Genomic DNA, 13,911 nt, shown 5'->3' on the forward strand with positions numbered 1-13,911 from the left:
TTCGGTTATCCTCTCGGGGGTCAGATCAGGTCTCTGGTATGCAGAACAGCCGAGAAATAGATTTATTATTATAGCAGTAGTGGTATTGTTGCAACTGCGATGGTCTGCAGGTCTGAGAGAGTGCTCTCTATTACTATTCGTCATGCCCATAAGCCTGCGGACTGATTTTTATATTGCGTGAACGTCAGGGCTGGCTGGTAAGGTGATGTGGAGTCTGCGTGTGCTGCTGGCGCAGGGGCTGGGCGCAGCTGCCAAGCGCAGCGCGGTTTGCGGGGCCGTGAGCACACCGGGCAGCRCTTCCCCTGCGCGTCCCTAGCGAGGGGCTGGCGCTCCCGGGGGAGTGCAAACCCCCAAAGAAGAGCTGCCAGAGGCTTGCACCTTGGTTGGGCACAAAACTGTCCTGGGTTAAGTTTTCTGAGACAGTTTCCTGCTGGTGGAATAGTTAGGACTTCGATTTGATTAGTTCACATCTCTACACGTTTCCACCTAAGAAAGAGACGGAGTGCGTGAAAGTAAAGTGCTGATCTGGCCACCGTGCAGGAGAGTCGGCCTTGTGGTGAGAGGGAAGGTCAAAATATTGTGAGGGGCTTGGCTCGTTTTTCCTCTTGAAGCGTTAACTCCTGTAGAGCGTATTCAGTCACTGGAAAGGCTGAACGGGTAACTAGTGCCTGGGGTCCCCTCTGTGGGAGTCAGATTAGGGAGTTAGGGTTGTCTGGAGACCTTTTGTTTGGTCATTTTTTGGGGTAGATGACTTAACGACTGCTGTCTGTTGTAGTGTCTTGCTGTTCTTCTCCCCTTGGGTGAAAAGTCCTATGGTATCCCCCTTCCTTTGCTTTCTGATGTCTGTGCAGGACAGAGAAAACTCGTTGGGGACTGAAGCCTCAAGCCAGCTTTGAGTAATTGTTTGGGCATCACACCTCTGCACAGCACCCGGTTTCTGCGTGCGGGCAGGATGAGCTCCCACGCTCGGGGTGCAGCTGGTGACGGAGCTGCTTAGCTTCTGGCAGTGAGCCCCAGGCGCACGTGTCCCTCTGAGCCAGCTGGTAGCAAGCTGGTAGCGCATCTCGGTGAGGGGCTGCTTCATGAGGGGCACCGTCAGAGCCCAAGCAAAGTAGTATCTAGCAAGGAACGAAGCAAAACAAGGTGGCTGCAATAACCTGACGGCACTCAAGAGAAGCGTGCCGGAACAGGGTGACGGACGGTAGTGCGGCAAGAGGGGAAACCAGTTCTGATTTGTGACCAAAGGGAATGTTTCCCAGGGCTGCCAAGCTGCGAACTGCCTCCAGAATATCTGTCAGTCCCACACCCATGTGATACATGCCCTGGCCGTGCATTCTGAAAGTGCCCCGTTATTTGGGGGATTTGGGTTTTATACAGCTTGCACTAGTGCTGCAGCAGTCACAGAATGAAGAATAGAAAAGAAACAATCCCCTTGGTGAGATCGCTCTCCAAACCCCATGTTTTACTGCATTAACAGTGATTGTGACTGAGCAAACAACTCTTGCGCGCACAGATATTAAAACGTGGCCCCTGGCGATACTGGAAGTTCTGGGTGTTAGTTACCCATAGCCAGATCCTGCCCCCTGCCTTGGCGCAGTGTCGATGGAAGTGACTTTTTTCTTCCTAAATCCACCTTCCTAAAACCTCCTAGCCTCCAAATACAAATGATACATTTTCCCTCCTGACGTTACTAAAGATTGAGAGGATATACCCATAGAGCCTGTCCTGCTCCCTTAACTTATTATCCAAACCAAACGCAGTTAAGACCTTTGAATGCTGTGGTATCATTCAGCAAAAGCACCTGGGAGGTTACAGAGAAATTAAACTTTTTAAAATGTTGGCATTGGCTTGACTATAATTTAACCTTTCCCTTCTCCAAAGACTCTCCTGGAGTCTTTGTTTCCTTCTGTAAGGAGGTGCCTTTGGTAGGGGGTCAGCTCTGACAGACCTTCATCTCAAAACCCTCACTTCTGAGCAGCTGAAACTGTGTCACGAACGAGCATGAAATGGGGGGTGCTCATGAGATACATGCATTGATTTTCTCTGGTTTCAAAAATAAATGGAAGTAACTCAGTCCAGCCCTCTGTCTTCTACTGGCAGGGAAGAGACTGTTAACCTCTGCACTCTCCTTGGGCTTTGTCACTTGAGTTGGAAGTCATGGGGGGCAGCTGAACATGGATGGGCTAATTTTACCTAGCTAAGCTCATATACGTTTCCCACGCACAGACGAAGGATGCAGTAGGGTGGACAGTGCAGTGGAGCGACAAGGGGTGGCTGGCGGTGGTGGAGGATACGCAGAAGAGCATAAGCATGGAAGAGAGCTGAAGCGATGCTTCCTTTGACGTAGAGTCGCACGCCCGCGGGTGTCTGGGCTGTGCCTTTGCACTGAGCGTCTGGAAATCCCAGGCCCCGAAATACCGACGGCTCTTGCCTAGGGGCTGTGGTGACCTCTGGGGACTGGACGCGTGCTGCTGTGGTTTACTGTAGTTGCTTTGTTTTCTTCCTCTCAAGGCTCCGCTAACATCAACGACCGCAGCATGCTTGGGAAACGGGACAGTGAAATAGCAATCATCGTGCAGGACACGGAAACCATCCCCTCCATGATGGACGGGGAGCACTACAGCGCTGGAAAGTTTGCTCAGTCTCTCCGCCTTCGATGCTTCAGGTACGACCGATGGCAATTCCTGAATGCCGTAGGGAGAACCAAGACCACGGCGCTTTCCCCGGCTGCCCAAGCACTGTTGGGCCTCGCCGCTCCCAGGCAGGAGCGGGTATCTGTGCAGAGCTTGCTCAGATTTACGCCTGGTGAAAGGGGTCAAAGCCTTTAAAACCAATGGAGCTTCAGATGCTTATTTAGATTTAGCTTTGCCTGGCCTCCATTTAGCCCAGAGAGTTTTACTGTTGCCTGGAGTTAACGTGTCTCATGTGGTCCCTTTCCTCAGCTCAGCAGTGGTTTGGCTTACAAATCATTTTGCTCAAGCATTTGACTAAGAGAGCTCATAAACAAGACAGTGATATTTTGCCTCCAGATCCTGTTTTCACACACTCTCAATTTTGGGTAGTGGTGTCTCTCTCTTTAATGGAAGTTTGTTCACTCGGAGCAACCATCTGGCCCACAAAACAGCCATTTTTTCATTAAGACCTTTTTCTCCCCCTCCCATTTCCCATCTGGACAGTTATTAAACAGAAAGAAAGGAGAAAATACGCAGCTTTAAGGCTGACAGACTATTGTAGGGGCAGCAGGGAGCAGGCAAGGCGTTCTCGGAGCACCCAGCAATGTTTATTGGCAATTCACAAGGAAACTCTCTTTCCTGGTGTTTCGGTGAGGGGGAGTGGAGTGAATGCGCTCAGTGCTCAGGGGACACAGGGCCCGACGCGGGACCCTGCAGGGTGTTGAACCCATAAGCACATGCTCAGCTCTCATGGCAATGGCTTCCTCATATTTCAAATAGATTAATTTTAATCCTGTCTACTATTTGCCTTTGGAAAACCTGCTGTCTTCCTAAGGGGTAGCTTTTCAATCCCTGACGGGTGATGTTGGCCACACTCAGGTGCGTCTGCACATGACCTAGTACAGAAAGGCTGGAAACTCTAGGCACTATTGCAAACAAGTAATAATAAAAGTAATAACACAGCTCTTCAGTATTAGCCGCAACTTCAGGATGTTTTTGAGGTAAGGTAATTTAGTAGCTGCCTCTGGCATTCTCTTATCAGCTGCTCTTGTTTTCCTTCTGAAGCTGTGGAAGACAAGAATAATGTTCCCACTGTCTCGGCTTCTGTTGGCACAAATTCTTTTGTCTTCTCTTTTCAGGGTTGTACTTGGCAGCTCTGATCTCAATTCAGACCACCAGGATCCCGTCTGTGACAAATTCTTCAAGGAGGTGTGGATTGCAACAGCAGCCCGCAATGCCACCGTCTTCGATAAGGTGAAGCATACGGTTCCTTTTCCCATTCTCCTTCCAGCTTCCTTGTTCTCAAGAGATGTAAATGGGAGAAGCAGCAACTTGTGTTTGGTGGCAAGAGGGGACAGGAAAGGGAAGCGAGTTCGGCTCCTAGAGTCGGTCAGAGATGTTTTGAAAGAACACATAGTTTCAGTGAAATGCACAAGCTGCAAACAAGAAATTGGACTGGACTTTGTGTCCCCTCAAATAACGGTGGCAGCCCAAGAAGGAGCAGTTGTGATTTCTCCTTTTACTTGTATCAGCTGTAGCTCCAGTGAAACACTCCCGGTTTGCTTCTTCCAGTTGGCCACAGTGTAAATGGAGTAGAAGTAAATTATTTGCTTCTGTTTTCCAGTAATCTTTCTGAAGTGATCAGAAAAAGCCCTGGAGTTTCCCCTCTTCATGCCCTAACTGTATGATGGATTTGTGCATACCTTCTCCTTCCCCGTTGTCCAGACTGTTAACTGAGTCACTTCCATCCAGAGGCATATTTACGTTATATTCTGAGTTTTTCTTGGGAACTGTATATTGCAGTATTGCCCCTGCTCTGACATACCACCTCTTCTTTCTGTTTTGATCAGGTTTTCCGATGCCTTCCCAGTGACCAGGTGAATAACTTAGCCCAACTGCGTGATTTCATCAACAAACCAAAATTAGCAAATGATGATCCTGTGAAAGCAGCAGAAGAATTGAAAAAGATTCGTGGGTTTCTAGTACAATTCCCCTTTCATTTTCTGGAGGAAGAATACTTGCTTCCTTCTGTTGGAACAAAAGAATCCATGGTACCAATGGAGGTTTGGACTTAAGAAGATTGAGACTGCTTTACATTTAAAAGTCTAGTTCTCTAAAGACAAGTTTATGAACAGTATAGGATTTCAGAAAGTTTTTTTTTGCGAAGGGAGGCAAAAAAGGTCTCTGCCAAACTAACGTGCCTTTCGTAAGGATTTTGGTGGAGGAACTTCAAGCAAATTGACACTAACAAAGGAGAGGATCAAAAAGACTTGGGAATTATGACAAATGAGAAGTTTATTCTCTGAAGAAGTTACTACTTTAGACAATTTCTGAGCACCTAAAGGATGCAGGCTGCTTCCTAGGAAGGGAAACAAATCCTAATACATATTATTACTACTGCCAGTGTGGTTGTAATGTACAGTAATTGTGATGTGGCTATGCAGGAGCTGCAGGATGCGTGTGCTTTGTAGAGCTTTCAGATATCAGTGCGTTTGCTTGCTGGAGCCCCCTCATCTCATCGCTGTTCGTATTCTGCCGGGATGCTTCTCGCGGCTCTGGCATTGTTGGGAAGTGCTGCTCGATGCTGTCTTGGGCATTCCTACGATCACAGCTTGTCAAGGGTAGATGTTGCATTTCTGTTTTGGGAACAGGCTAACAATCTTTTATCAGAATCAGTATTTTGGYCTCTTTTCCCCTCTTAGCGGGGGGAAATGTTTTTACCACAGCTAGAGCAATCAGCAATCCTCACAATACACAGCATGGTGCTGTGTAGATCTTAGCAAAGCTCGATGGATCTAAAGGTGTCAGAAATCACTAGTTTTCTGGCTATTACAGACGTGTAGTACATCAATTGGTTTAAACTGCAGGAAGGCTTTCTCCAAGAGAGAAACAAATTTTAAACTGAAGCCTTAGATCTTCCTTGCTGAAGGAAAGTGAGGTGCTATGTGTGACAGGGAACAGAAACTCAAAAGCAAGCCTGGCCAGGTTCAGCTCTGTGCTTTGGATCCTTTACCCATGCATTTATATTGCATTAAATATATACACTTCTCTTTCCATTCCTTTTTCTCCCTATTTGAAAGAAGGGAGAGCTGAAATGTCAGGCCAGCTGTGCTCAAACTAAGCTCACATCTTTTTTTTTCCCCACTCTGTAGACTGGGTGAATGCAAGGGAGAAGGGGAGAGCTTGTCCCTGTGCTCTACTTTGTTATTAGACTGGCCACAATCGGTCATGCAGAACATGTCTTCCCAAGYACAGGTAAAACTTAACACGTCCAGTCCTGTTTTGCATTTGTGTAAGATGGTTTGCAAAACTCTTTTGCATCTCGCTGGGTAGTGAATCAGCCATGCATATACTGCATCCCTGGGCAGAACACTGCCGCTCCTGGGTCAGGACGTTGCCCGGTTGGTGCCGCCCTGGGTCTGTATGCTGTCCTCCGTCCCTTGCATCTCCCGATTTCGTGTCCTCCCTGTAATCCCAGCTGTAAGCTGTGTGCCCCAGGGGGTGGGAATGCCCTGTTGAACACTAAGAGAGCAGGTTGTTAGAAATACCTAACGAGAGGGTCTGGTGTGTGAAAGAGGGAAGCTGAGCTCCTCTGCTGAGAGTGCTGCCGAGGGGAACCCCTTCGCTAGCTGGACTGCAGGCGTGATGGTCCTCAGCCCTGTGTTCCTCGAAGTGCTCAATGCTCTTTAGTCAAAAGACCAGATGAACTTTTATTTACTTCAGTTAGGAAAAAAAAAAAAAAAAGTGTTCATAGGAAAGTTTCTTCTTTCCTTTGAGCTTCCAACAGTCATATTTGTTTTTAACTGGAAAAGAAACACACCATTCCTCAAGCTAACCCTAAAATATGGCTGGCACCATCTCTTACGTTTTAGCTGACTGTCTTCTGTATCTTAAATGTAAATAGGTACCAAGTAATTTTGTATGCTGCGTCACCTGAGAGAGTAACAAACAAACATTCCTCAAGGGCAGCCAAAGTTTCAGCCAGTTGCTACAACTTCTGCTGTTTTCTGCTCATGTTTTATAGGTGCAGTTGTGAATTAGACTCCTTTATAGTTGGTGAATCTGTGGTCTGGTTCGCCTGTTGGAAATGCATGCGCAGTGCTTGAGCTGGTGATCTTGACTGGTCCGGGGGGTTGAGGCTTTTGGCCGGTGCACTGTAAATAGATGAGTATGTTCCCTTGATTATTTCCCTTAAAAACCTGCCCTGGGGTCACCCCTGCTGAGCCAGAGCAATGCGCCGTGCCCTGAGCATTTGCAATCAAGAAAAGATCAAAGGTGTCTTGGTATTTCATGCTGGTGCTAGCTAGTTCGGAGCTTTTTCTCTCCTGACGTGTTTTCAGCTCTTTTGGTTTGAACAACGCTGCTAACTTGGAACAATTATAGCCTGTCGGAGAATCCGTGTAAGGCGCATAGATCTGTATTCGTCGCTGAAAAGGAAGCGTTCACCCACACCACGGTCACATGTGAACCCTGAAGAAGTGTGTGATTCGTGTCATCWTCTAAGTGCTCTTACTGTCCCCGTCCCCCTATAGCAACGATGCTTACAATCGTCGAATCGCCCTGGTGTTATCTCTTGAGGCAGTAGCTAGGTGTGGGGGCTTCATCGCTCCRGTGGCACTAAATCCCCCTCTCCCAGGCTGCGTTAGGGAAAAGCCACCCAAGCCCCGCACGGCTCGGAGCGCCCTGCGGTGACTGCCGCTCCCAAAGGACCAAGCTGCCGGCGGAGCCACCGGGATCACGATTAATTCGGTGATGCTGTACGAGGTGCTAATTCCGAAGGGCTTTCGGTGCTGAAGTAGCAAACAGGCCTCGCGTGGGCTCCCTGCGCAGGAGCAGGTTTCTCTCAGTCTAAGCGGAGAATCCGCTTTTGATGCGTTCACCCCTTCGCTGTGGCGGTGCTCARCTCCCGATATCGGGGGGAGTTTTTGCACGTGTGTGTGTGTGTGTGTCTGTGTGTTGTTTTTCCTTCCTGGAGAGAGGGGAAAGGAATAACGTTGGTATTCAAATGAGAATAAGAGCAGCACAGAAGAGGGCTGTAGCGTCGGGCTTGACGCCTCCGTGCAGAGCCCGCGGTGCCGGCTGCGTGCGGCCGCTGCCGCCCCGCTCCGACAGCCCCCGTCCGTCCCTGCGCGCGCGCCGGGCTCCTGGGGATCGCCTGGCAACTGGAGTTTTCTTTCTTATATTAAGAAGCCGCTATCAGGGTGAGGTTTAACACCTTGAGAGGGTTTATTTCTGTACCTAAACAATCACTACGTAGTACCATAGYGTTTTTACTTTTAATACGTTCACCRGACTGCAGAGGGATYGCTTGCAAACGTACAGTACGGCAACTAGTGATGTGGGTTCAGGTCCTAGCAAGCCCTGAAACAGCTGTTTCTTGTGGAATTTACTTGTTAGAACTATAAGAAATGAGAGAGGTTTTTTTTGTAGTTCAACCTGAGTAAAGACTTTCCTTTTTTTTTTTTTTTTTTAAATGTATTCCTTAATAGGTGCCACTCTGAGAATTCACACTCGTTACTACATCTTTATATATTTTTAAATATTGTGATATTTTAATATATATATTTTGTTGTATAGAGGTTGGATTGGATAAACTTAGTATGGAATTGATGCATGGTTTTTTARAAAAAGAGGGATAAAATGCCATCGTATTTAAGAACTTGACAAAATATAATTTGTAGAAGAAATGCTCCAGTGCTCCAGGGCAGATGAAGTGCTCAGCTCGGCTCCTGGTGTCTCAGTCTCAACTTGCTGCGGTTGGGCATGTGCAGAGGAAGCGTCTTTGCAGCCTGATCTTTGCAGTCGGCTGATGTAAAAATGGGGTTGTCCCCAAGCAAGCAAGTGCATTTGTCATTTTTCATCCTAAGAAGGGAATATTTTAACTAAGGCAAACACATAAAAAATCTCTTGGTATTGTAAAGTGAGACTTCACCTTTACCAGTGAAAGTGCATGTGGGGAGAAAACCTCAGCAGGCCCATGCCAGGCAAACGTGTTTCTCGTCCAAGGCAGCCACCAGTAAAGTTGCTTGGCTTGTTGTGAGCTTTCCTAGATTAAATCCCAAACACTCTTCTTTAATTTCTTTTGATCAAGTTTGAGAACATGATTTCACAATCCTGGTGCTGTCCCCCCTCAGTGAGGGTTTTGCTTAGGTGGGACCCTGATGGTAATAATTCACAGTATCGTTATTTCTTCCAGGGAAACATCTGTGTACAATCAAACTCAGTCTTGGCTTGCTGTTGTTCTTTCAGTGTAATAAATTTTGTTGTGCATTCGTAGTAAACATAGTATGGGTTGCGTAACTTATGTACGGAAGCTGCACTTGTGGGCCACAGAAGGAGACGTCTGAACGGTCCTTTCGATGAGCGCGATTTCCTTTTCCTCCTGCCAAATGGAAAGACCCAAATCCACGCAGGTCAGCTCTAAACCGACCTGCCTCGCTCCGCTGCAGAGCTGCTGCACCGTTGGTGCCGGTGGCCCTGACTCGGGGAGGGGCCCGCAAGACTTCAGTGCATTCGCGCAGCCTTTCGCGGCCCTGATTCCGCAAAGCCGATTCGAATGGGCAACCTCTTCTGCATCGCTGCTGACATCGGGGCCTTGTCAGGACCAAGGCTGAAGCCAGGAGCGCGACACCGTGGCGGTGAATCAAGTTGCACGTGCAGAGCTGAGGTAAATCGAGGTGGAACAGACCCACAGACTAAATGACAGCTRAATGCAACGATCCTTTTGGGGTCTTTTTTTTGGCCTGTTTTACTATTGTATTTTCAAGTCTTGCTGATTATTCTATTTTTAACCTCCCAATGTGTTTTCATAAAATCTCATAGCTGTAAATAATTCTTATTTACCTGACTCTTTCCTGACACTTGGGAAATGAGAGAAAAGAGTGTCAAAATTCACAGTTCTGGGAATGTTTCTCTGAATCGTGTCTCTGGCTAAACTCATCAACAAAACGAGAGCTTCCGTTTCCGACGTGAGCGCAGGTCTTTGCGCCTCCCCCTCCCAGCGGTGCAGCTGCGAACACTGACTATCCCTTCCGTGAAGGCTGCTGGATTTGACCGTTTTGTACCCTTGTTTCCGCTCATGACTGCTTTCTTTCCCACTCGGTTTGTATTTGGTAAACGAATGTGTATTAATAGACTGAAAATACAACTGAACATCATGTGTCAAAGCGCTTGGGTCTGGTCTTGTTTCTACTTGTGTCGGGAAGGGTGGTGGCGGCGTGACGGGAGAAGGCCCGGAGTCGCGAGAAAAAGGGCTGGACCGAGTCGTTCGAATTGTCCCAGGAGAGAGAGACTGAAGTAAAACAGCATAGGAAGAGAAAGCCGGGCTTCTAAATAAATAAGTAAATCCTGCTTTAATAATCCAAAGGCATTATGAAAGGCATAGACAAAAAACATCCATCTGCAAATTAGAATTAACTTGCCACTGTCCCTATTTAGCTTACAGTAAAGGAAATTCAGCACCGAGAGAGGAAAAAGCAGATTACTGTTGACCTCTGGAGGGGAAAAAGATGAATAAAGCAACAGTGGCGTTTTCAAGCTCTGTTGCAAACTGAAAACATATTAACTTCTCTGTTTCTCAGGTTACATCGCCCTCCGCAAATGCCACAGGGCTCTCTGCATCTTCAAAACTTCCCACTCCAATCGGCGCCCCTCGTAAGCGCAGCCAAAATAAGGGAGCCGGCGTTGCAGGGCAGGGATGCCGGTGCCGCTCGCGCCGGCAGCTGCCGCCTGCCGCTGTGAGCTGCTCCTGCTGCGACTCCGAAATCTCACAGCTAATTATATGCTTGCGGCATCACACCTGCAAGGTCTTGCCAGCAAAGATAACAGAAAGGAGGAAGGATGCTGAGACTTGTCAGTCACTTCTCATCGCAGAGGTGCTGGCTGGCAACGCGCCGTAATTGCAGTAATGCAGAGTGGATGCAGTCAAAAGGTTGACGTCTGTTGCTAGCTGCATCTTGCTAGCATTGCTTATTTCCTGGGCTAGCAACACAGGAGAACCATGCTATCTCAATGCAAGCTCATCTCGATGCGAAATTATTGTGAAATAACAAATAGTCCTGAATCTAGAGAGTTTAGGACCTCTTATCTGCTTATAGTAAGGATCCTTCCCCTTTCCCGCATGATACAGCAGGCCTGGAAGTGTGAAGGAGAGCCAGGCTTGCAGGTACGATTACTGCTTTTGCTGTTTTCTCACATACGCATAGGCACGTGCCTGCTTTTATTGGGCACAGCTTCATCCACACCCATTAGCCTATTAAAAATACAAGTAAATGCTAGCTTCTGGCATATGAGTTATAGCTGACATAAACTGCACAGGGGAGGCATAAATGCTCTGCCTTCATCGAAGGCAATGGCAAAATTCCCTCTGACTTTCCTGCCGCCAAAGATTTCGCACAAGGAACGACTTGCAAAGCCTCTAATTTGATCGCTCCTTGCTGAGCAGAAATGCAGCCCACGTACCTTGAACAAAAAGAGCAATCACCGGTACGTTTAATTGGCACATTCCTTCCAGGCTGGATTTTTCCAACCRCTTTTGTACCACGTCAGCCCCTGCCTCCCCCGACAGGGAAGCTCTGCCGTAGGCAGCGAGTCCGCCAGCGCCCCGGACCAGGCTGCGGAGAGGAGACCCGCTGTCCTCTCCTCGTGCTGTCCCAGCCCCAAGCAAGCCTGTTCTTTCACCCTCATTAGCCAAACACGTATGCACTGAGGTCTCAGTAGCGTCAACTTTTATAATTAGTGCCAGCTTTTTGCACGTATGAGATTACTAATGCATTTTAGTTATGCTTGCAGAGGAGGAAGGTAGGAAAGAAAGGGTTTTGTGAGAAAGGTCTAAAGGCCCATGGAAAAACAGGTTTCTTCTCACTGCTGAAAATCAATCTGTTTTAGTTTCTCCGCAATTGTGCCGGCTCTTCAGATTTTCAAGTGCGTTTCTGAAGCGCTGATGCGACGGAGTGAAGGTTTTAAGAGCCTGAATTCACAACAGCACTGTGAGTGAAATGCTCGGGGTTTTTTATTGGAAAAATCAAAAGTGGCAGTTGCAAAATTGGTTCCGCTGCGTTGATTGATTACTCAGAATATTTAGCTCAAAATGATTATGGCAAGAATTTCTACCGAGGCTCATGTCTGGGATGTAAATTAATTTGGAGAAAGGAGGAGAAAAAAAATGGGTTTTGAAGAAGAAAATTGCAAGGGAAATTGTTTAGGCCCAAGATCAATGATGAGTAATCTCGCAGTATTCGGCCTGATCTCAGTAATTAGACATCCTGTGAGTTACCATCTGCGGACAAAGGAGACAACCTCAGCGCGATGATGTTATCGAGGCTTCACAGGTTTCTATTAGCTTGAGATTATTCCTGCCCAGAGGAAATGGAGGAGCCGCCAGCCTGTAGCTTTGCAGTGTCCCAATTTCGGTGAAATCCACCGTCGGGACGCTGCCTCCTGCGGCGGGGGATGCGCCGGAGACCCCAGGCTCCTCGGGGCAGGAGCGCAGAAGACTTTTCCCTGGAGTTTTGCTCCACGTCCCGCGGGTGCCACCGGCCACAACACGGGTTGGTGCACGGTGAGGCATTGAATTTGCCTGAGAAATCATTCCTGGAGATTGTTTTAAATGCACCCAAATCCTCTCGGAAAACAAGGGCTGGGTGGCTGCGATCCTCTAGAGGGTGCTACGGCCTAGACGTGCCCATGCTGCAAGCCCCAGCTCTCCGAAACGTGAGAAAAGCGCCCTTTTCATTAGGAAACTGCAAGCTGACRCGAGTGGTGCTCGGTATTTATACGCCTGGGCTCTGTTTGCAAGACCCAGCCGCGCAGGCAGACGTGCCCGATGTACCCCGACGTGCCCAGCGCCGTGCAGCACGAGGAGGGCGGTGAGGTGGCGGCCGCCGGCCCCGGCTCCAGCGCTTGGCCCAGCTCAAGCTGCAAAAGGAGGAGCCGCAATTCAACCTGCATTTTATAAACACCGCAACGGCCTAAAAACGACCCTGGTCTGGCAGGGCAAAGCCCCAGCTCCTCACCGGGGCTGTGGGGAGCTACGGGCCTCGCTGTTGGGGCTCGGGCGCCGTCCTGGCGCGGCAGCCAGGGGCTGCGAAGGCATCGCCGCTGCAGGGTCCCCGGCCGGGTGCCGGCCGCGTTCCCCTGCGGCAGCGAGGGGCCAGCGCGCTTCCCGTCCTCTCCGAAAACAGCTGYGCTGAACCGTTTTAAAATGAAATACTACGTATGCCTTGCCTGTTCGGGCTTAAATGCCTTCGCTGCCTAAAATGTTACTCCCAGAAGGCCGCGTTAGCTCTCCGATGACTCACCGCAATGTATATCTCCACTTCGTTTCCTCGCAGCCCGTATCTGCATGACATCAGTTGTGCGGAGGAAGAACGCTTACAAACCTATTTCCTGCTGCAGGACGATCGCGTTATCCGCAATCACACGCTCGAGGAATTTCTCCCGAGGTCCCGGCGGGCAGGGGCCGGAGCGGCTGCGGAGCGGCGTGTGTGCGGAACGACGACTCGCTCGTTCGAACCCACCCACCGGCGCGCGGCTCGCTGGGGCGCAGCGTGCGTCCAGCTGCGCGAGCCGCTCACTACCCTCAAAAAGCCTGAATCACCTGAATCAGTCCAAGTTCGGTTTCCACCGTGTCGGTGCATTTTCAGCGTCTTGCCATGTCATAGTTGTTATTTTTACTGCATCAGAAAGGTTTAAGCAGAATTTATCCAGGATACTTCAGCAGGAGAAGTCTCCCTGAGCTGAGATGTGCTGCTTCAAACAGAGATTTTTGTTCAGTAGGATCAAAATCCAGTTGACTGTGTCCACAAAGCTGCTTTCCTCAAAACGGACCCAAAGGCACGCGGTGGCTGGGTGTTGGCTGTGTGTTACAGGCAGCGATGGCAGTCGCAGCACTGCCGTGCATTTGTACTGCAGCAGCTCCCAGCTGCTTCTATGCCAGGATCCCACYGCGCCCAGGGATCTGGAAACACCGCATTTCCCTGCTCCGGAAACCTGACAGCGCGCTGGGATGGTGGCATCTCCCCCGCGCCTGGTTTCTCCCCCGGCGCGGAGCGGCAGCAGGAGGCACGTCGAGCTGCACGTGCCCATCCCGCGAAGGAGCACGCCGGCGTTTCAGCCGTGCCGTGCCGTGCCGTGCCGTGCCGTGCCGTGCTGCACTGCGACCCCGGGGCGGCTTTGCAGCGTGTTGCAACCCATCGTGCTGAGCCAAACCGCCACCTTCCGCTTCCACTTCCTGAAGGGC

The 13,911-nt window shown here is 49.4% G+C and overlaps 1 protein-coding gene across 4 annotated transcripts in view; it reads left to right on the forward strand.

The window, feature by feature from the left end:
• PLD1 (phospholipase D1) overlaps positions 1-9,838 on the forward strand; it is an 86,665-nt gene extending 76,827 nt beyond the window's left edge. For all 4 annotated transcript variants that reach the window (XM_026060697.1, XM_026060690.1, XM_026060705.1 and 1 more), the window contains 3 exons: positions 2,512-2,665; positions 3,812-3,926; positions 4,523-9,838. In XM_026060697.1, the coding sequence (XP_025916482.1) occupies positions 2,512-2,665; positions 3,812-3,926; positions 4,523-4,747 (494 nt within the window). In that variant the 3' untranslated portion in view covers positions 4,748-9,838. The remainder of the gene's footprint in view (positions 1-2,511; positions 2,666-3,811; positions 3,927-4,522) is intronic.
• Positions 9,839-13,911: the final 4,073 nt, after the last annotated feature.

The sequence above is a fragment of the Apteryx rowi genome, unplaced genomic scaffold (genome assembly GCF_003343035.1).
Source record: "Apteryx rowi isolate R43461 unplaced genomic scaffold, aptRow1 scaffold_10, whole genome shotgun sequence".
Classification (NCBI taxonomy): Eukaryota; Metazoa; Chordata; class Aves; order Apterygiformes; family Apterygidae; genus Apteryx; species Apteryx rowi.